The sequence below is a fragment of the Ovis canadensis genome, chromosome 1 (assembly GCF_042477335.2).
Source record: "Ovis canadensis isolate MfBH-ARS-UI-01 breed Bighorn chromosome 1, ARS-UI_OviCan_v2, whole genome shotgun sequence".
In the NCBI taxonomy this organism is placed as follows: Eukaryota; Metazoa; Chordata; class Mammalia; order Artiodactyla; family Bovidae; genus Ovis; species Ovis canadensis.
Genome location: NC_091245.1, coordinates 261008264 through 261031257, shown reverse-complemented (window position 1 = coordinate 261031257; position 22994 = coordinate 261008264). Strand labels below are relative to the sequence as shown.

At 40.2% G+C, this 22994-nt stretch overlaps 1 protein-coding gene across 1 annotated transcript in view; it reads right to left on the bottom strand.

Moving 5' to 3' along the window:
- Positions 1-22994, bottom strand: part of CPNE4 (copine 4) — a 624067-nt gene that overhangs the window by 475476 nt on the left and 125597 nt on the right. Inside the window, exon 2 of the mRNA XM_069565947.1 lies at positions 2920-3100. Within this exon, the coding sequence (XP_069422048.1) occupies positions 2920-3099 (180 nt within the window). The 5' untranslated portion in view covers position 3100. The remainder of the gene's footprint in view (positions 1-2919; positions 3101-22994) is intronic.

The following is a 22994-nucleotide window of genomic DNA, read 5'->3' as shown; positions in this document are numbered from 1 at the left end:
GTTCCAAAATATAACTCAGTCATGTCACTAAGGATGCTGGAAGTTCAGCTGACACTATTTTTAAAAAGACTTTAGAGATGAAGGAAGCAGTGAATTAGCTTACAGTGTAGCACACGTTTCTGATTTCACTGTGAACTGGTAACAAAATGTTTGCAAGCTAGTAGCTCTGTGCAAACACACTTCAAGTAACTCTGTAGAAGAATGCTTTGGAAAAGCAGTTTGGCAAATGCATCAAAAACCCCCAAAGTGTCCTATCCTATTCCACTAGTTCAACTTTGACAGAATCTCTCATAGAAACTAATCCAAAAGGAAGGGGAAAGCCTTATGCTCAAAGATGTATCCTGCAGCATTATTTAAAATAGGGTAATTTTGAAAACAACTGAAAGTGAAAAAAACAGGAAAATGATTAAATAAATCTACTTGATGGGATATCATGCAGGCTTAAAATTAAAATTATGAATATTATAGCAATATGCAAAAAACATATTCTGCTATGTAAGAAAATTACAGAAGAAAATTTTATGTTCATCATAACTATCTTGTAAGAATATGAATGTCAGAAGGAAAAGACTGAAAAGAAATATGTACAAATAAACAAATGATGTAAAGGGAGTTTTAGGAGATGAAGTCTTTCCCTCTATTTTTCCACAAGTCTCTTTTTCCTAATGTAGGTATTCCACTTAGTTTTCTTAAACAAAAAATAAAAGACAGGGAAGTCCACCAACAAAATCAAGGAGAATATTTAGAAGGGGAAAAAGAGACAATACACATTAACATTCCTGTGAATGCTATTTTATATTTAAAATATAAGTCCTGGATAAGATGGAGGTTAAAGGAAGATCCCCAATCTGCCATCTGTCATTGATTTCCTTGTGTGTTGTTGCCTTCATCTGTTCACCAACTTCTATCAAACTATCCTTTCATAGAAGTACCTTTTATCACATATGTACAAGTAAGTAAACATACTACCTATGAGATCTTCTGAACCTTTTTCTTACTGTGCAGTGAAGACAATGGCCCTGAAAGAAGCACTGGTCAGCTCCATGCAAACAGATAGAAAGAGGACTGAAGTCTGTCCTGAGGGATCCAAGCAAGGTATTTGTGTACACTTGTTCTACTCAGCATGGATCCAAAACCCTCATCCAAATTTTGCTGGGCATTTCATTCCCTTAGAGATGGTAATAATTGTTTCCACAGCTGCATCCCCTATTCCTCCCTATCCCACATTTCACCTGAGACCAGGTCTTTTTAAAACATTGCTAACAGTAGCCATGTATGGAAGTGAAAGTTAGACCATAAAGAAAGCTGAACACCGAAGAATTGATTCTTTTGAACAGTGGTGTCGGAGAAGACTCTTGAGAGTTCCTTGGACTGCAAGGAGATCCAACCAGTCCATCCTAAAGGAAAATCAGTACTGAATATTCATTAGAAGGACTGATGCTGAAGCTGGAGCTCCAATACTTTGGCCACCTGATGTGAAGAGCTGACTCATTTGAAAAGACCCTGATGCTGGGAAAGATTGAAGGCAGGAGAAGGGGATGACAGAGGATGAGATGGTTGGATGGCATCACTGACTTGACAGACATGAATTTGAGCAAGTTCTGGGAGTTGGTGATGGACAGGGAAGCCTGGCATGCTGCAGTCCATGGGATCAGAAAGAGTTGGACACGACTGAGCAACTAAACTGAACTGAACCAGGTACCTAGAACAAAGAAAACAATAACAACCGCAACCTCCCCCAAACTTAAAAACCAGTCCTTGTCCAATTTGTTTCAATTTTAAATAAACCAACAAAACTCAACTGCAGAATTCAACATGCTGTATTGCCACACAAAATACCAAAGGCCACACCAATGGGCACAGTAAGTATAAAATAGCAATAAAGAGCTCAGGCCCTGGAGCTTGACTGGGAAATATTAGCTATTCCACTTATAAACTGGATGATCCTGGGCAAATCCTTAATCTTTCTGTTTCCTCATAGGATTATTGTACAGATGAAATTAGTTGTTTTACATAAAGCACTTAGAATAGTGCCTAATACTTAATAAGCACCCAGTAAAGTTTAGCTAATATTAAGTTTATTCCCCTAAAATAAGTGTGTGATGTGGCCCCAGTATAGCAGTCCCGGCTGCCCATCCCCAGGAGATACTATATCCACAATGAGCACACCAATTAATGGTAAATGTCAAAATATCCACAGTATTAAAACATCATGATATGGAAGCAACCTAAATGTCCATTGACAGATGAGTGGCTAAAGAAGATATGGTACATATACACAGTGGAACACTACTCAGCCATAAGAAGAAAGGAGTATCGCCATTTGTAGCAACATGGATGGACCTAGAGATTATCATCCTAAGTGAAAAAATTCAGATCCAAATGACAAATATCATATGATAGTGCTTATATGTGGAATCTAAAAAAAATTATATAAATGAACTTATTTATAGAACAGAAACAGACTCACAGACTTAGAGAAAGAATTTATGGTTAGCAGAGGGGAAAGGATGGAGGGGAGGGATAGACTGGGATTTGGGGATTAACATATACACACTGCTATATATAAAACAGATAATCAACAAGGACCTACTGCATAGCACAAGGACCTCTGCTCAATATTTTGTAATAACATAAATGGGAAACTAATTTGAAAAAGAATAGATACCTATATATGTATAACTGAATCACTTTGCTCTACACCTGAAACTAACACAACATTGTTAATCAACTATAATATAAATTTTTTAATTTAAATATATAAATTTTAAAAATCATGGTATGAGCAGAAATGTGATCATATTCACTTCTAGAATTTTCTGTCTCACCGATAGAAACCACCTGAAGACAGGAAATGCCAAAGCATTTTGGAACCTCTCCTCCTGCCATGCTTCTCTCCATTTCACTGGACATGCCTACCTCGAACCACTGCCCGTGGGACTGCATCTTGAGAATGACACAGGGGTCTGGTTTGGAAAGGGCATCTCTGTCGGAAATGCCTTTGCATGCCACACGTAGTTCAACTTTGGTCAGGCAGGGGCTGTTAAAGATTCCCAGTGTATTGGCAGCTGACTCATAAATGTTGCTCATCTTCTTCATTCTGTTTTAGGCAAGAAAAAGAGGAAAAAAGACATGCCAGTCACTACAGTATTTGTCAAAAGAGAAAGTCTCTCAATCACCCTTCAGGAAAATGTTAAACATACACTTTTGAGTACTGAATATATTACTTATCTAGCAGGGCCAGAGTTCCAGTGAAACAAACAAACAAAACCAAAGAAACAGGTGCTAATGCACTTGGCTAAGAACACTATTTTCTTATTTGCATACATTTGCATGGTAAAAATTTTAGTCTATGAAATTATATTAATGAATTAGTGCAGCAGACTGAAAACCTTAATCAGCTCTCTAGTAACAACATGACTTGTGTGAAATTTTACATAGTTGTTAGTTCATCAGTTTAACCACATTCCAAGATGTTGAGATTTCCCCCAAATCCAGCTTCTGTGTGGTGGCACAGAGAAGGACAATTTTCCCTTCTCCAAATTCTGGCCTCCTTTCCAAGATGTTTTCAACAAACCAAGTCCAAGAGAGACTCAGCATCTGATCTCCTGACTCAAATGCATAAGTCCATTTTCATACGCCCATTTCCCTTCCTTGCTCCTGCTGCCATGTCGGAAATGCAACTGTGACCATTTAGGGAGAGCATAAAGCCTACCCCGTGGAAACAGCTGCCACAAGTAATAACTGCAGTCCCCCTTCCTGTCTTCATATGGTCACCTTTCACTGACACTTCGCATGGCTGTAGCTCAGGACTACAGGCAGCTCTGAGCCCAACAATACTCTCCTCTTCTGAGGATGGCTGGGCCCATATAGACGTTGACAGATCCTCTCCAGGGTGAAATCAATATCCTTCCTATGAAATTCTGCTTCCCTGTAGATTCCCTATGAGAAACAACACTGGAGTCCCACAGCGGAATTTCTTCATCTATAAATAAGGATGATCCATCCCTCTTCCTTCCCTTTTTCCACAAATATTCAGTGAGTCCCCTTGGTATCTGGTACTACAGTAGGCTTGAGTACACTGTAACTTCTTACACATACATGTACTCACACACCTGCACACACACACACCTGTAGACACACACACATACACCAGCTGGTCTCTTCCAAACTTGGCAGCTAGCTCCATGCCAAAGCCAACTTTTCCAATTTGACAATGCCTCTCCTTCACAGCAGATATCACTGGAATTTTCTCTCCCAATCCTGCATCGTAAGTCTCTCTACTCTCCCTCCCTTGTACATTCCAAGTCTCTGTGCTGTGCTTAGTTGCTAAGTCGTGTCCAACTCCTTGTGAGCCCATGAACTGTACCTGCCAGGCTCCTCTGCCCATGGGGATTCTCCAGGCAAGAATACTGGAGTGGATAGCCATGCCTTCCTCCAGAGGATCTTTCCAATCCAGGGATCAAACCCAGGTCTCCTGCACTGCAGGCAGATTTTCTACCATCTAAGCTATAAGGGAAGCTAAATAATGCTGGAGTAGGTAGCCTATCTCTTCTCCAGGGCATGTTCCTGACCCAGGAATCAAACTGGGGTCTCCTGCATTGTAGGCAGTTTCTTTACCAGCTGAGCTACCAGGGAAGTCCTCCAAGTCTCGAGTCCCCTATTTAATTTAATTATTGTGAACAGATGGTTTTTCCCATATACGCTGAAGGGAAGTTGAACTGAATCCCAAAAAGTTATGTCCTAGAACAGAAATGGGCAAACTATGGCCTGTGTGCCCAATCTGTCTTGCCACCTGCTTTGATACATAAAGTTTTGTTGGAACACAGGCCTTGTCATGCATTTACATAGTATATGTGGATACCTTAATAGATGGCAGCTCAGAGTACTTTCAACAGAGGCTGCATGGCCTGCAAAGCCTGAAATACCTATTCCCTGGCCCTCTCAATTAGAAATGTTTCCCAATTTCTGCTCTAAAATATCAGGTAAGGGGAGTTTGCAGTTGGGAAGAGTTGGGATTCTGTTTCAATATGTGCTATGGGATTAGTTTGAGGGTGAGAGTTGCTCTATCCTCTATCATAATGAAAATTAGTAGGGAATTTGGGATGTTTACTTTTTACATATGAGGAAATCCAAGTTCAGAAGGGACTGGGTACCTTGACTGTGTCACACAGTTATTCTAACAGCAGAGCTAAGACTGGAATGCCAGGTTTCTATCTCTTAGCCCACACTATTATTTATCATATGTAAAATAGTTGACTAAAGAATTGTTTGAATCTGCCAAGCAACAGTGAATATGACAATACCCTTGACTTATTTCAACTTCCATACAGAATCGTTCTATTTTTAAATAAATTGTATTCACATGTAGAAAATGCACAAATCATAAATGCACAGCTTAGTAAATGATGGTTCCTCTATTTTTACAGACTGTGAGCAGGCCAATTATTAGAGCAACATAGAGCACCTATGAACTTTGATTTATAAAAAGGCACACAGAGGAAAAATAGACAAGTATGAGGATGGGTTTGTGTCAGAAAATATTGGAAACAAAAATTTGACTATCAACCTTTTGCTAAGAACAGCTTATCCTTCATGAATTCTGCTTTCCCAAAGCATTAACTGGCTCCTTGGATCCACACAGCTCTGCTGAGTTCTGAGTGGCCTCTTCTATCTCTGGGAGGCATTGCTATCTCTTTCTAAATGGCCCTATTCTTATAGACTCATAGCCATGTCCACCCCCTCCATCCCTACCCCCACCACTGCTTTTTCTTAAACACTATTTTTTTTAGAGCTGTTTTAGGTTCATAGCAAAATTGAGAGGAACGTTCAGGGATATCCCATACGCCACGTTTTCATCTCCATTATGTTGGCGTTGGTGATGGACAGGGAAGCTGGTGTGCTGTGGTCCATGGGGTCACAGAGTTGGATACAACTGAGTGACTGAACTGAACTGATGTTTGTTACAATCAGTGAACCTCCATTGACACATCATAGTCACCCAAAGTCCACAGGTCACAACAGGGTTAATTTGGGGGTTGCATGTTCCATGAGTTTGAACAAATGTATAATAATGTGTACACCCATTATGGTACCATACAGAGTAGTTTCACCACCCTAACAATCCTCTGTGCTCTAATTATTCATACCTCCTAACTCCTGGCAACCACTGATTCTTTTTACTGTCTTCACAGTTTTGCCTTTTCCAAAATGTCACAAAGATGGGAACCTTTTCAGTCTGGTTCCTTTCATCTAGGACTCCTTTCTATATAAAACAAGTGTGGTTATAGAATGGGACACCTACTCTAAGGCTGGGTCTTAATTGTGGGGTGTGACAGAAAAAAGACTGTCAAGACACAGTTCCTTCCAGGGTCAAGTCCTGGCTCCTTCACTATGTAAACTTGAACAGGATTCTTAACCTCTCTTGTAGTGATACCTACCTTGAAGCTGACATGAAAGGGCAGATTAAATAATACATGTAAAGTGATTAGCACAATGCCAAGTATACAGTGAAAGTGAAAGTCGCTCATTGTCTCCAACTCTTTGCGACCCCATGGAATGTAGTCCATGGAATTCTTTAGGCCAGAATACTGGAGTGGGTAGTCTTTCCCTTCTCCAGGGGATCTTCCCAACCCCATGGGTCAAACCCAAGTCTCCCCCATTGCAGACAGATTCTTTGCCAGCTAAGCCACAAGGGAAGCCCAAGAATACTGGGGTAGATAGCCTATCCCTTCTCCAGCAGATCTTCCCAACCCAGGAATCAAACAGGGGTCTCCTTCATCATGGGCAGATTCTTTACCAACTGAGCTATCAGGGAAGCCCAAGTATACAGTAGATGCTCCAAAAGTAGAGCTATTATTATTGTAATTTAACTGCTCTCAAGATTAAATCACTCATTCTCCCACTGCCAACTGGAACTTTCTCAGATTTTCTGCTATTACTCTAGGCTCAAGCTTCTACTTGACCCCTTCAATTCATTCTGTCTTTTCAGCCCACAGTCTGGGCATAACACTTTCCACCTACGAGCACAGAGCTGCCTCTCAAATCAGTAGTTTGTCTGAGGATTCATATACATTGACTAGCTGATAACTCTCACATGTTTTGAAGGCAGATAGTAAAACATGTGACAATCTGATCATATAGGCCAAAAGCTACCTAAAATAATGTAAAACTATTAGGAAAGCTTCTTTCATGCCATAATCATGAATGACATCTAAGTTGTAAGTGTATGTAGTATTCTGAGCCATTAATTGGTAGTAAATTTAAATTGTTGATAAGTGAATAAAAAAATGAATAGAAGGCACATGTTTTGAGACTTTCTCTTAACCATTTGGGTATATGATCCAAAACCTTTTTAATGAATCATTCTTTTAGACAGTGGCGAAGATTTGGAGGATTTAGAGCTTGGAAAATAGACGATGAAATAATCACTCAAGAAAAATCAATCTAGTGCCAATACAATGGTTGAACTAGAGGAGAAAAGAAAACTTATGACTGTCTAAGGCTGTATAAGGTCTTTATTTATTTTCTCCTTTTCTCATTGATTTCCCCCTTCTTCTTTTGTTCAGGGACCTAAAAGACTGATCTCCACTGAGTAACAGACCACTGTTGGCCAGCTTCCTGTTGCTATGGTCTGAATGTGCCCCACCCCCAAATTCCAAGGTTGCAATCCTAATCCCTGAAGGTGGTGAGATTAGAAGGTGGAGCCTCAAGAGGGTGGAACCCTCATGAATGACATTACTGCTCTTATAAAAGAGACCCACAGAACTCCCCAGGCCCTTCTGCCACGAGAAAACACAGTGGAAAAAGAGCCCTCATGCAACCATGATGGCACTCTGATTGTGGGATGTCCGCTGCTGCTGCTGCCAAGTCACTTCAGTTGTGTCTGACTCTGTGCAATCCCATGGAGTGAGCCAAACCCTGACATGACCCAGTCTTGTAGGGCAACTCCATTTCCAAGGCTCTCACAATGCTTTGGGAATACAGGTTCTTTCTTTGACTCCTTCAGGCTTACAGTTATGCTAGAGTTGGGGAACCATAACCCCTCAGATTTGGTTCCAGCCACCCATGAGCTGACAGCAATGGGTCAAGTCTCCAGAAAAAGGGCAGCTGTGAGCCATTAGCAGCCAACACTCACATCTATTGGGCACTGGAGGATAGATGCACTACCTTGATAAAAGGAAACTGGGAAGAGCATCAGCAGGGTCTATTTTACCACAGTGGTTAGTCTACTTTAGGTGAGGGACTACTTCTTATACTCTATTATATCCCTAATAGTGTTCACCTTAATAATAATTATACTCTGCTGATGAAACCACTATAGACCCTCACTTTCGGGGGATGGGATATAGGACATACCCATGCACAAGTGAAAGCCATACCTAGATCGACATATTGGAGATCATGAGTTCCTCTGGCTGCCCAGAGGTGGCAGGAGTCCTGCCCCTGACTTTGGAGGTGGTATACAGGCCAGTGAAGTCAGACTGTTTGGCCTTGGCCCAGCTGAAGCTCATGGTTGAAAGGTGATCACAAATACAGCTCTGTCAACCAGTGATCAGCTACCTCCAGCCCCAGATAAGTGGAGTAAACAAGTAATTTCACACTCTGTTAGAGGACAGGATTAATATGGTCAGATTATCAATACGTTTTCCATGGCCTATATAAATCTGTTTGTTGCCTTCCTTACAATACTCTGGTTTTACAGAGACTAATGTCTGCTGAGAATTATTTTGATGAAAGCTGACTTTTCGCTAATTTTAGAAGCGAATTATAACTGTCCTTTCACTTAGAAAATGTAAGTTATTTAAAAAAAAAAAAACACCTCTTCAGCATATATACACTCTTTTAACAGGACAAACTGATCCTGAAACTTAATTAGTTTCTGAATGAATTGCAAACAGCACCAAGACAATAGAGAGCCCAAGAGAGAAGAGAATCAGCTCCGGTTCACAGGGGAACAAGCTGAGCAGAGCTTAACTAAAGCTCTGTTAAGATTAAATGCATAATCTCTGTTCTGCTTGCCCTGGCACTATCTAGCCTTTTTAAATGTTGCAGCAGAATGCTACTATGCTGGATGTCTCAATCACACAACATTTTCATCTCAGTGCAAGAAATACGATGGGGAATCTACTATGTGCCTGCTGCTGCAGTGGATCCAGAGGCCCCAAGCATCATTCACTCAGCTGAGGAGAAAGCAGGTATTATTCCTTCAACTTGTGAATTTATTTCCTATTCAACCTATTTGTAGATTAACAATAACTCTACTCATAGGTGGCAAGCGTGATGATGGATACTAATAAGACAGCCCATCTACTACATATTCATATCCTAGAACAGCTTCTCAGGCTATGCATGATCATGGGTCACGTGGAAAGCTTGTTAAGACATAGTTCCTGTTTCAAGAGTCTGGAGTGCGGGCCCTGAGACTGTTCTCAGATGTCACTGATCCCACTGCCTATGGACCATACTTGAGTGGCAAGATTGCTGAGTACAAACCAACCATTTATAAAACAAGGCAAACTGCCATTGAGGTTGTTCATCTGAAGACCAGACACTTATGTATGAGACTCCAATAGTCCCCAACCTTTTTGGTACCAGGGACTGGTTTCATGACAGACAATTTTTCCTGGTGGGGATGGTTTCAGGATAATTCAAGTACACTAGAATTTATGTTCCTATGAGAATCTAATGGCATCAACGATCTGACAGGAGGCAGAACTCAGGCAGTAATGTGAGTGATGGGGAGCAGCTATAAATATAGATGAAGCTTCACTCTCTAAAGTGCTGCTCACCTCTTGCTTTATGGCCTGATTCCTAACAGACCACAGACTGTTACTGGGTGCTGGTCCACGGCCTGGGCATTAGGTAACTCTGCCATAGAGTACGAGAGTATGGATCCAGCATTAGAATATTTGATGCTAACACAAGCTCTGCTACTCCCTGTGTATGACATTGGCCAAGTTAATTGACTCCTCTGTACCTCAGTTTTAACATCTGTGGAATGAAAATAATGATAGCTTCTGCCTTGTAGAGCTATACTAAATTAAATGAATTAATCCTCATAAGGTCTTCAGAACCAGACATAGAATAACAGACTGGTTCCAAATTGGGAAAGCAGTACGTCAAGGCTGCATACTGTCACCCTGCTTATTTAACTTATATGCAGAGTGCATCATGTGAAATGCTGGGCTGGATGCAACGCAAGCTGGAATCAAGACTTGGAGAAATATCAATAACCTCAAATATGCAGATGACACCACCTTTATGGCAGAAAGTAAAGAGGAACTAAGGAGCCTCTTGATGAAAGTGAAAGAGGAGAGTGAAAAAGCTGGCTTAAAACTCAATATTCAAAAAACTAAGAGCATGGCATCTGATCCCATCACTTCATGGCAAATAGATGGGTAAGCAGTGGAAACAGTGATAGACTTTATTTTCTTGGGCTCCAAAATCACTGCAGATGGTAATGGCAGACATGAAATTAAAAGATGCTTGCTGCTTGGAAGAAAAGCTATGACTAATCTAAACAGCATATTAAAAAGCAAAGACATCATTTGGCCAACAAAGGTCCATGTGTCAAAGCTATGACTTTTTCAGTAGTCAGGTATGAATGTGAAAGTTGGACCATAAAGAAGGCTGTGTTTCAAAGAACTGATGCTTTTGAACTGTGGTGTTGGAGAAGACTCTTGAGAGTACCTTGGATGGCAAGGAGATCAAACCAGTCAATCCTAAAGGAAATAAATCCTGAATATTAATTGGAGGGGCTGAGGCTGAGGCTGAGGCTCCAAGACTCTGGCCACCTGATGTGAACAGCTGACTCATTGGAAAAGATCCTGATCCTGGGTAAGACTGAAGGCAGGAAGAGGAAGGGATAACAGAGGATGAGATGGTAGATGGCCATCACCAACTCAATGGACATGAGTTTGAGTAAGCTCCAGGAGATGGTGAAGGATAGGGAAGCCTGGTGTGCTGCAATCCATGGGGTTGCAAAGAGTTGGACATGACTGAGTGACTGAACAACAACTACTACATTGTTGGTGGGAATGTAAATCAGTGTAGCCACTATGCAGAACAGTACGAAGGTTCTCCATAAAACTAAAAACAGATCTGCCATACAATCCAGCAATCCCACTCCTGGCATGTTTCTGGATAAAACAATAATTCAAAAAATACATACATCCTCATGTTCATAGCAGCATCATTAACAATAGCCAAGATGTGGAAACCCAGCAGAAGATGAATGGATGAAGAAGATGTGATACACACACACACACACACACACACACACACAAATAATGGAATACTACTCAACTATAAAAAAGAATGAGTAAATGCCATTTTCAGCAACATGGATGGACCTAGAGATTATCATCCAAAATTAAGTCAGACAGAGAAAGAAAAATACTACATGTATCAATTGTATGTAAACTCTAAAATACAACACAAATTAACTTATATACAAAACAGAAACAGACTCAGAGAAAGAGAACAGACTTGTAGTTGCCAAGGGGGCTCTGGGGGAGGGATGGGTTGGGAGTTTGGGATTCAGTTCAGTTCAGTTCAGTCGCTCAGTGGTGTCCGACTCTCTGCAACCCCATGAATTGCAGCACGCCAGGCCTCCCTGTCCATCACCAACTCCTGGAGTTCACTCAGACTCACGTCCATCGAGTCAGTGATGCCATCCAGCCATTTTATCATCTGTCATCTCCTTCTCCTCCTGCCCCCAATCCCTCCCAGCATCAAAGTCTTTTCCAATGAATTAACTCTTCACATGAGGTGGCCAAATTACTGCACCATCATTCCTTCTAAAGAAATCCCAGGGCTGATCTCCTTTAGAATGGACTGGTTGGATCTCCTTGCAGTCCAAGGGACTCTCAAGAATCTTCTCCAACACCACAGTTCAAAAGCAATTCTGCGGCGCTCAGCCTTCTGCAGATGGTGATTGTGGCCATGAAATTAAAAGACGCTTACTCCTTGGAAGAAAAGTTATGACCAACCTAGATAGCATATTCAAAAGCAGAGACATTACTTTGCCAACTAAGGTCCGTCTAGTCAAGGCTATGGTCTTTCCTGTGGTCATGTATGGATGTGAGTTTGGGATTAGCAGATGCAAAGTATTACATATAGAATGGATAAACAACAAGGTTCTACTGCATAGCACAAGGAACTCTAGTCAATATTCTGTGATAAACCATAATGGAAAAATTATGAAAAAGAATGTATATATGTATAACTGAATCACTCTACTATATAGTAGAAATTAAGACATTATAAATCAACTATACTTCAATTAAAAAAAATTTTTTTAAAGACAACTCTCAATAAAAGTGGTAACTGGGGAATTACACTGCACAACGCTGCCTCAAACGTTCCTGACTTATCTGGTTTTCCTAAGTGTCACACTGCTCTGCTCCTCCCTCTTTCTGGCTATCCCCTCAGCTTCTAGGACCATTCTCTCTCAGTCCTCAAAACTTTTAGATTCCTTATTATTTTTCCTTCATAGAGAGCTCTTTACTTTACAAATTAATCTGCCCTCTAGGTTCCTTTCCTCTCACAACTTTAATCATGCTCAGGCCCCCTTGGTTCCTGCTTTCACTATCCCACAAGAGCTGAAAAGAGAGAAAAGCTGGAAACATTTATACTTTTGGTTTTCATGAAGCCTATAATGTTCTATAAATCTTTTTTTAAAAATAGCTTGTTTTCCTAACCACTAACACTAATAACAAACTGCACAGTGTTTCACATAGTTCTTGAAAAAAATCTCTTGAGATAAGTATTGTCAGCCTCACTTTGTAGATGTAAAAATAAGGCTCATGGTGGTGAAGTCATAGCTGCTAAGTGACAGAGTCAGAAATTAAGCCTGGATCTAATGGACTCTACAATCTGCGTTTCTGATAATTTCTTAGAAAATGATTTATACTCTTAAATTAGCTTAACAATTATTTTCCTTCTAGATTATGCAAAGGCAAACTTCAAACTTGTTCCAATTTTAATAAATCTCTAAGGTGTACTGTGTACATTAATGACCTTTTGCTACAACAGCTTTGAAAAATTCATTTTTCTCCCCTTACTCTCAAGGCAGCCCAAGTCATTTTGGAACTCTTTAACAGCAGCATCATCAAGAGGTTGAGGGGTCTGGGAACTCAGTGACCTCATGATTTCATCAATGGGTTACAGATGGTGGGGCTATAACACCAGCAAACCTGGAAATAAAACCACATGAACCTCAAAAGGCCATGGTGCTAACGAAAAGATTAGAAATTGACAACATGTGGCTTTGAATGTTTTTCTTGAAATATACTATGCCAAATCACACAAGTGCAGTAAATTATTATTTCAGAAATTTCCTGAGTTTTTAATTTGAGACAACCAAAAAACCAAAAGAAAAAAATCCAGCAGAATCCTATTTCCTGAAAAAGAGCTTTCTTTGTTAAATGTACATGAGGAATCAGATATATCAATGTTCTAGGAACTTCCGGGCTCACAGTTGTGTCTCTGACAATGAGTCATGAAGATGAGATTTTTCTAGAAAGCAATTATGTCCATTGCATCACATTCATATTAATTTTATAGCACTCAAATGTCACCCAGTTTTAGGAGAACTGGATAGACAAATTTAACTGGATGATTATAAAGGCTGACAGAAAGTTTTAAAAGGGAAACATGAATAAAATGTTAAAGGAAATTGTATGAATGGCTGTCTCTTCCTTTTAACAGCCCTTCCTTTTCCTACCACACCAAAGGCAATTATAGCTCCTGAAAAAAAGAGAAAAAGCAAATTTAGATGATTTTTTATTATTTTGGTACTGAAATAATTTCCTCCTGTTTCTCAGGCAACTAAATTTAGCCAATAGAAAAATCAAATCCCAGTCTTCTTCTGTTCAGTTATTTTCCTTTCTAATATAATCACAGGGTGGATTCTTCTACTAATGTCATGTTAACAGGAAGCTGGAGACTCACAAAATGGATTGTGTGTTTCTAGTCTCATATATGTCGCTAAGTTTAAAAGCAAAAAGGAGCAACATTATTTTTATGTTCACCAGGAGACACTATAGATAGTATAAGAAGCCAGAATCAAATTTCCTTGAAAATGCATCATAATTGATCTACTGATGGGTCTTATTCTGCTCCTACACCTCGTTTAAGACTTACTTCTGCTTTGAATGACATCCTAGCATTAATAGGCTTTTGCTTAGTTAGCACAGGGCAGTATCATGTGTTTTGGAAAAGAAGAAGGGGGTTAATAGTTTACAAAGTATAAAAAGAACTACCTTGTAGGGTACAAAACACAACCTCTGGTACTGCACTGCCCCATAGAAATATGTGATGATGGATATTTTCTTTATCTACACTGTCCAATACAGCAGCCATGAGTACTTGAACTGGGGTTAGTGCAACTGAGGAAACGAATATTTAATTTTATTTCATTTTAAAATTAAATAGCTACCTGTGGCTGGTGACTACCATAACTGACATGTCCTTGACATATTGTATTAAACTACTGTTCATAGCTCTCTTTTTTTCCCTTTGTTTCTACTGAAGACTAAACCTGAATGCTGCTGCTCAAAAGAACCTTCCAACATGAATGTGATGTCAAGGACCTCACCTCAAAGTAAGTCACGGCAACAGAATTCTTTTATAAAGAAATTGACTTCCCACTCTTTAGTGAGACTGGACACAGAGGTACTATAAGGATTTGATGGGTCCTGGTTTGGTCCATAGGTTTTTTCTCATTTTCCAGGGCCAGCTGATCAGCGATGAATGCTTCCAGTGCTGCACAGAGACAGACCGCAGGAGAAAGAGTGTGGTTAATTAACAATGGCTGCCATCCACACTGTTTGGGGATATAGCAGCTTATGGAAGATACTGGAGTATGCTTCTCCTTAGAACTTCTTAACTTTTTATATTATATTGGAGTTGATGAACAATGTTGTGTTACTTTCAAGTATACAGCAGAGTGATTCACTTATACATATACATGTATTTTTTTTTTTTTTAGTTCTTTTCCCATTTAGGCTCTTTCAGAATACTGAGCAGAGTTACCTGTGCTATACGGTCGGTCCCTGTTGGTTATCTATTTTAAACACAGAAGTATGTACCTGTTGATCCCAAACTCCCTAGTCATCCCCTTCTCCCAACCTTCCCCTATTAACCACAAGTTCATTCTCTAAGTCTGTGAGTCTGTTTCTATTTTGTAATACGTTCATTTGTTTCATTTTCTTAAGATTCCACCTAAAATGATATCATATGATATTTCTCTTTCTGTCTGACTTTATTCAGTATGACAATCTCTAGGTCCATCTGTATTTCTGTAAATGGCATTATTTCTCTTTAATGGTTGTGTAATATTACATTGTATTTATGTATCACATCTTCTTTATCCATTCTTCTGTTAATAGACATTTAGGTTGCTTCCATGTTTTGGCTATTGTAAATAGTTCTGCTATGAACATAGGGGTACGTGTATCCTTTTGGACAATGTTTTTCTCTAAGTATATGCTCAGGAGTGGGATTTCAGGATCATATGGATTAGTTTCCAGAATTTATAAACAGCACACGTGGCTTAATATCATCAAAACAAACAATCTAATTTAAAAAATGAACAGAAGACCTGAATAGAAATTTCTCCAAAAAAGACATATATGTGGTCAAGAGACATATGAAAAAATACTCAACATAACTAGTTACTAGAGAAATGCAAATCAAAACTACAATGAGGTATCACCTCACATTGGTCAGAATGGCCATCATCAAAAAATCCACAAACAATAAATGCTTGAGAGGGTGTGGAGAGAAGGGAATCCTCCTATACTGTTGGTAGGAATGTAAACTGATGCAGCCACTATGAAAAACACTATGGAGTTTCCTTAAGAAATTAGAACTTTTTTTTTTAATGTGGCATTACCTTTATGATTAATATGTAATGACGTTTCTATAGAAAGTTTCAAAATGGCAAAACATAAGCTTATGGCCTTGCTAGAGTAGCAATGGATGAAAACAAATGAGAGATGAGAACTGAGGTAGAAGTACTATGTAAAGTGGGTGTGATTTGGGAGTGGAGAGAGGACTGCTGGAAAGGCAAGCTGTTCTGGAGGTTAGCATCATTATCTGTCTCAGATATCTGTTGTAAGTACAAATCATGATGCTTCGAAAGCCAATAGCAGATGTGCAAGGTATAGTATCTGCATGTCAGTATTCACATGTGGATACACGCACACATTAATTCTCTCCCTCTCTCTCTCAATGAATTTCCAGAGTACAAAGTGGGGCTGTTTTTGTGTAACAATGTGAAAAATTTACATTTAGTGTATTTTCAATTTGTTTTCTTTATTCTGCCCTGTGGCAGCAATTTCCATCATTCTCTTTTCCAGATGACTTCTCCATTCTTCAGCCTCAGTTTTCCTGCTGTTGATCCCTTCTAGAGTATTTTTCATTTCAGTTATTGCATAATTTATGCTATTTCTTTGTTCTTTAGTTCTTCTAGGTCTCTGTTAATCATTTCTTGTACTTCTTGATCTGTGCCTCTGTTCTTTTTCCAAGATCTTGGGTCATCATTACTTCATTACTCTGAATTCTTTTCAGGTAGAATGTATATCTCCTGAGTATCCATTTCTTTTAGCTATTTTTCTTTGCCTTTATCTTGTTCCTTCATCTGGGACACATTCCTCTGCCCTATCATTTTGTCTAACTTGCTGTGATTTGCTGTTTCTCTTCCACAGGTTGCTAAGTTACAGTTCTTGCTTCTGGTCTCTGCCCTCTGGTGGAAGAGGCTGTCTAAGCTTTACAGGCTTCCCAGTGGGAAGGATTGGTGCTTGCCTATGGGAGTGGAGGTGTGTTTTGTCCACCCAATGGGCAGAACCATGTCAGAGTGTGTTTGTCAACCAGTTTTGTGCTGAGGAAGACTTTAAGGAGCCTGTCTTCTGACGGGTGAGGCTGTGTTCCTACTCTGTTGTCTTTTTGTCTGAAGTGTCCAAGCACTGGAGCCTTTAGGTTGTTGGGCAGAGGGTTGGGGGGGGGTGGGCAGGTCTTGATGAGAAAATAGTGGCCTCCAGGAGGGCTCATGCTGAGGCCACCACCACTGTCCTTGTCCCCACAGTGAGCCACAGGTGTCCCCTGCCTCCACAGAGACCTTTCAATACCAGCAAGTAAGTCTTACAATGCTCAAAATTCTCCAGGCCAGAATTCAACAGTATGTGAATCATGAAATTCCAAATGTTCAAGCAATATGTTAAAAAGGCAGAGGAATCAGAGATCAAATTGCCAACATCCATTGGATCATTTAAAGAGCAAGAGAGCTCCATAAAAACATCTACTTCTGCTTTACTGCCTACGCCAAAGACTTTGACTGTGTGATCACAACAAACTGGAAATTTCTTAAAGAGATAGGAATACCAGACCACTTACCTGCCTCCTGAGAAATCTGTATGTAGGTCAAAAGGCAACAGTTAGAACTGGACTTGGAACAACAGACTGGTTCCAAATTGGGAAAGGAGTATGTCAAGGCTGTATATTGTCACCCTGCTTATTTAACTTACATGAAGAGTACATCGTGAGAAATGCCGGCCCGAATGAAGCACAAGCTGGAACCAAGACTGTCAGGAGAAATATCAGCAACCTCAGATATGCAGATGACACCACCCTTATGGCAGAAAGTGAAGAACTAAAGAGTCTCTTGATGAAAGTGAAAGAGAAGGGTGAAAAAGTTGGCTTAAAACTCAACATTCAGAAAACTAAGATCATGGCATCGGCCCCACACTTCATGGCAAATCGACAGGGAAACAGCAGCTGATTTTATTTTGGGTCTCCAAAACCACTGCAGATGGTGGCTGCAGCCATGAAATTAAAAGGTGCTTGCTCCTTGGAAGAAATCTATGACAAAGCTAGACAGCGTATTAAAAAGCAGAGGCATTACTTTGCCGACAAAGGCCTGGCTAGTCAAAGCTATGGTTTTTCCAGTAGTCGTGTATGGATGTGAGAGTTGGCCTATAAAGAAAGCTGAGTACTAAAGAATTGATGCGTTTCAACTTTGGTGTTGAAGAAGATTCTTGAAAGTCCCTTGGAGGGTAAGGAGATCAAACCAGTCAATCCTAAAGGAACTCAGTCCTGAATATTCACTGGAAGGACTGACGCTGACACTGAAACTCCAATACTTTGGCCACCTCATGCGAAGAACTGACACCTTGGATAAGACCCTGATGCTGGGAAAGATTGAAGGCAGGAGGAGAAGGTGACAACAGAGGATGAGATGGTTGGACGGCATCACCAACGTGATGGACATGAGTTTGAGCAAGCTCCCGGATCTGGTGATGGACAGAAAAGCCTGGCGTGCCGAAATCCATGGAGTTGCAAAGAGTCAGACATGACTGAGTGACTGAACTGAACTGAAGTTTTACAAGGTCACCACTTTTTACCCTGTGTCCTGGTATACATGAGTTCCTGTGTGTACCCTACAAGAGTAGAGTTTCTGCTTCTCCCAGCCCTGTGGAATTCTCAAAATTAAACTTCACTGGCCTTCAAAGCCTGATTCTCTGGGGTCTCCTTCTCCCAACCCCAGGCCCCCAGGCTGGGGAGCCTATGGTGGGCCTCAAGACTTTCACACCAGTGAGATGACATCTGTGGCATAATTATTTTTCAGTTTGTGGGTCTCCCACTTGGAGTGTATGGAATTCATTTTGATCATGAGTGCATCCCTTTACTGTCTGGTCGCAGCTTCTTTGTGTTTGAATGTAGGCTACCTCTTTTGGGAGGTTCCAGGGTTTTGTTTTTTTGTTTTTTTTTGTTTTTTTTTTTTTTTGGTCATTGGTTGTTTTGCAGTTAGCTGTGATTTTGGTACTTCCATAAGAAAAAATGAGCTTATATCTTTTTGCTCCACCATATTGTCTCCTCTCTCACAACAACCTTACAGGCAGTCACTATTCCCATTTTACAGAAGACCAGACTGAGGTTTGGAGAATCATGTTTGTTGATTTGCTTGGGTTTCAGTAGTTTTGTTTGCTTTTCAGAGGATTATAGATCTATGTAATATCAAAATCTTGTTTGTTTCCAATAGGCATCATGTGCACATGCTCAGTTGTTTCTGACTCTTTGCAACACCGTGGACTGTAGCCCACCAGGTTCCTATGTCCATGGGATTTTCCTGACAATAATACTGGAGTGGGTTGCCATTTCTTCTTCTAGGGGATCTTCCTGACCCAGGGACTGAACCCATATCTCCTGCACTGCTAGGCTGATTCTTTACCACTGAGTCACCCAGGGATCCCAATAGTGCTAGCCAAAATACAAAAGTGATCATTTAATTCTCCTCTTTACAATCATTCTGTGGGCTCCAGGTGCTTTAAGAATTAAGAACAAACTACCTAGCATCATGTTAACACAGAGCCCTTCTCCTGCCCCATCTCCTCAAGTACCTTTCCCTATCCACTGCAAATGGCTTGTATTTTCTACACATTTTCAACTCAAAGACATCTCATTGTCACTGCTGAATTATTCTTCTTGCCCTACCTCATGCTGGGTGCTCTTAGAGGTCTAGGCTGGGTCCTATTTGTATTTTTATCCTATTGCCAAGTACAATGCATGGTTCAAAATGAGGGCTCAATCAATGTTTGCTGACTGGACGAATGAGTCAATCAATCACATCATCTTGGTTACTATATAAAACAGTTCTCCAAATACATTCTGCATGATAGTTGACCCTCTGTTTCGGACAGTAACCAGAGTTTCCATTTTCTCTGCCTGTTCCCACATTCCACCTCCCCACCATAGTTTTCTGCCTTTGTCTTTGTAGCAGGAAGTACAGGTGGCTGGGTTATGTCTGAAAGACCCTTCATTCAAAGATAATCTGGCCAAGAGGTAAGAAAGCAATTACATTTTTTTTTTTGCCTACATTCTTGATATAAATTTTATATGTAAAAATCATTCAAAAACATGCTAGATGCATGCATTGGATAAAATCACAGAAGAAAATACACTACAACACTAATCTTAATTTATTTCAGAGTAACAGGATTATAGATGATTTTAATTTTCAGTGTTTCACATTTTGATACTTCTAAATTGTAGATAATATACATGCATATACTACTTTTATAACAAAAATACAATAAGTATTACATTTTAAGCATTAAACAAACTCTATAGATGAGTTCTTATATCAATGTTCAAAATCTAGAATAAACATGTAGTAATTATACATACCATATCAGTGAATTAAAGTAGAGATAATTCAAAAGTTTTACAGTCTGCTTTTCAAAAAAAAAATAGTTTGCACATGAAATTGGGATTGTATTTAACACAAAAGCTTTGTAACTCATGCTTTAAATCTACTCGACTACGAAATCCTAAGGGAATTTTATAATTAAAGCAGCTGAAAGGAAAAAGCCTTTCAAGCTGGTGGCCCCCACTATTCTCCTCTGCCATTCAGCAACAAGAGGTGCCTATCTGTTATAGACAGAGGTACAAGAGGACAACAGAACCCTGGCAGTGACTGCTTACTGCCTGTGTCCCAAAGCCAACCTCGAGACTTGGAGCTGCGTCCAGCTGGGAATGTCTGAAGTGTGACCACTACAAGGAAACAGGGCCTGTGTCCTTCCACAGCTGTACCTGACCACGCCTGTTAAGGCAACATCCCTGAGGTACTACCTGCTGTCCATATTTTCTCTAGGCCTGATTAGAATAGGTGGAAGAATATCGAGCCTCTCAGGCCTAAACCAGGGAAAGCTGTCATGTGAGAAGTCATGTTTCTTGACACAGTCATCAAGATACAGAAAAACTAAAGTAAAAAGCAGCAGCTGGCTGATCCAGCATCGAAGCCCAGCTTCTGGTATAAACAGTGAGTAAGGAGGCTCTGGACTGTGTCCAGAGGAGAAGGCTAGTCCCAGGACCAGCTGAGGGGAAGCAGAGCTCAGCACTTTCCAATGACTGCAATGAAACTCACTCAGATTTCTAATGCTTATCAAGCCAGAGGAGATGCCTCTGAATCATTAAGATTTTTCAGTTCAACCTGATTCGTATGTCACACATTCTGACACTCATCTTTCTTCAACAATCACCAGTCCCCAACCTGTCCACAAAGACAGACATGCTGTGTTTGGATGATACCATTAAGTTGAGGAGCTGAATTTACTCCCTGCACATTCATTTGTGCCAGAAAAGAAACCCATATATCACCTTATTACAAACACCAAGCCCACAGGGATCAGAGACTCCTAGGAAGGAGTGAGATTCAAATGACCTTTGATATTATCTGGGTCTCTGAGTTTCTCAGACTACTGACTGAGAAGAGAGTAACAGATAAATTCTCTGACCTCATGGAGTTTTAGAGCATCTCATTTGATGGCTTCCAGGGAAGTATGTTCAATAACTGCATTAATTAATTAAGTTAATTAATTAATTAACTTATTGAATTAATCAGTAAAGTAACTTTGACCATGGGAATACTGCTTAATGCACAGATACAGGAAGACCTCAGAGATACTGCAGGTTTGGTTCCAGACACTGCCAAAACATGAATATCATAATATAGTAACAGGAAGTTTTTGGTTTCATGCACACATAAAAGTTATGTTTATACTATACTGTAGTTTATTAAGTGTGCAATACCATTATGCATAAAAATCAATGTGCCTATTTTAACTTAAGAGTAAAGAAGGCTAACCATCATCTGAGTCTTCAGCAAATGATAATATCTTTCCTGGTGGAGAGTCTGAACTTGATTTGATGGCTGCTGATTGACATGGAACAACAGACTGGTTCCAAATAGGAAAAGGAGTACGTCAAAGTTGTATATTGACACCCTGCTTATTTAACTTATATGCAGAGTACATCATGAGAAATGCTGGACTGGAAGAAGCACAAGCTGGAATCAAGATTGGTGGGAGAAATATCAATAACCTCAGATATGCAGATGACACCACCCTTTTGTCAGAAAGTGAAAAGGAACTAAAAAGCCTCTTGATGAAAGTGAAAGTGGAGAGTGAAAAAGTTGGCTTAAAACTCAACATTCAGAAAACAAAGATCATGACCTCTGGTCCCATCACTTCATGGGAAATAGATGGGGAAACAGTGGAAACAGTGTGAGACTTTTTTGGGGGGGGCTCCAAAATCACTGCAGATGATGACTGCAGTCATGAAATTAAAAGACGCATACTCCTTGGAAGGAAAGTTATGACCAACCTAGACAGTATATTAAAAAAGAGAGACATTACTTTGCCAACAAAGGTCCATCTAGTCAAGGCTATGGTTTTTCCAGTGGTCATGTATGGATGTGAGAGTTGAACTGTGAAGAAAGCTGAGTGCCGAAGAATTGATGCTTTTGAACTGCGGTACTAGAGAAGACTCTTGAGAGTCCCTTGGACTGCAAGGAGATCCAACCAGTCCATTATGAAGGAGATCAGCCCTGGGATTACTTTGGAAGGAATGATGCTAAAGCTGAAACTCCAGTACTTTGGCCACCTCATGTGAAGAGTTGACTTATTGGAAAAGACTCTGATGCTGGGAGGGATTGGGGGCAGGGGGAGAAGGGGACGACGGAGGATGAGATGGCTGGATGGCATCACTGACTCAATTGACGTGAGTTTGAATGAACTCTGGGAGTTGGTGATAGAAAGGGAAGCCTGGCATGCTGTGGTTGATGGGGTCGCAAAGAGTTGGACATGACTGAGTGACTGAACTGAACTCTCTGATCAGGGTGGTGGTTGAGGTAGTTGTGGCAATTTTTAAAGCTAAGACAATGAAGGTTGCCACATCAATTTCAGGAATGATTTCTCTGTAGCATGAAATGCTGTTTGGTAGCATTTTACCCACAGCATCAATCCTCTCAAATCCTGTCACTGCTTTATCAATTAAGTTTAATATTCTAAACCCTTTGTCATTTCAACAGTCTTCACAGCATCTTCACCAGGAGAGAGAAACCACTTTCTCTGTTTTATTGATAAGCATCAACTCTTCATCCATTGAAGTTGTATCCTGAAGGTACAGCAACTAAGTCCCATTTTCAGGCT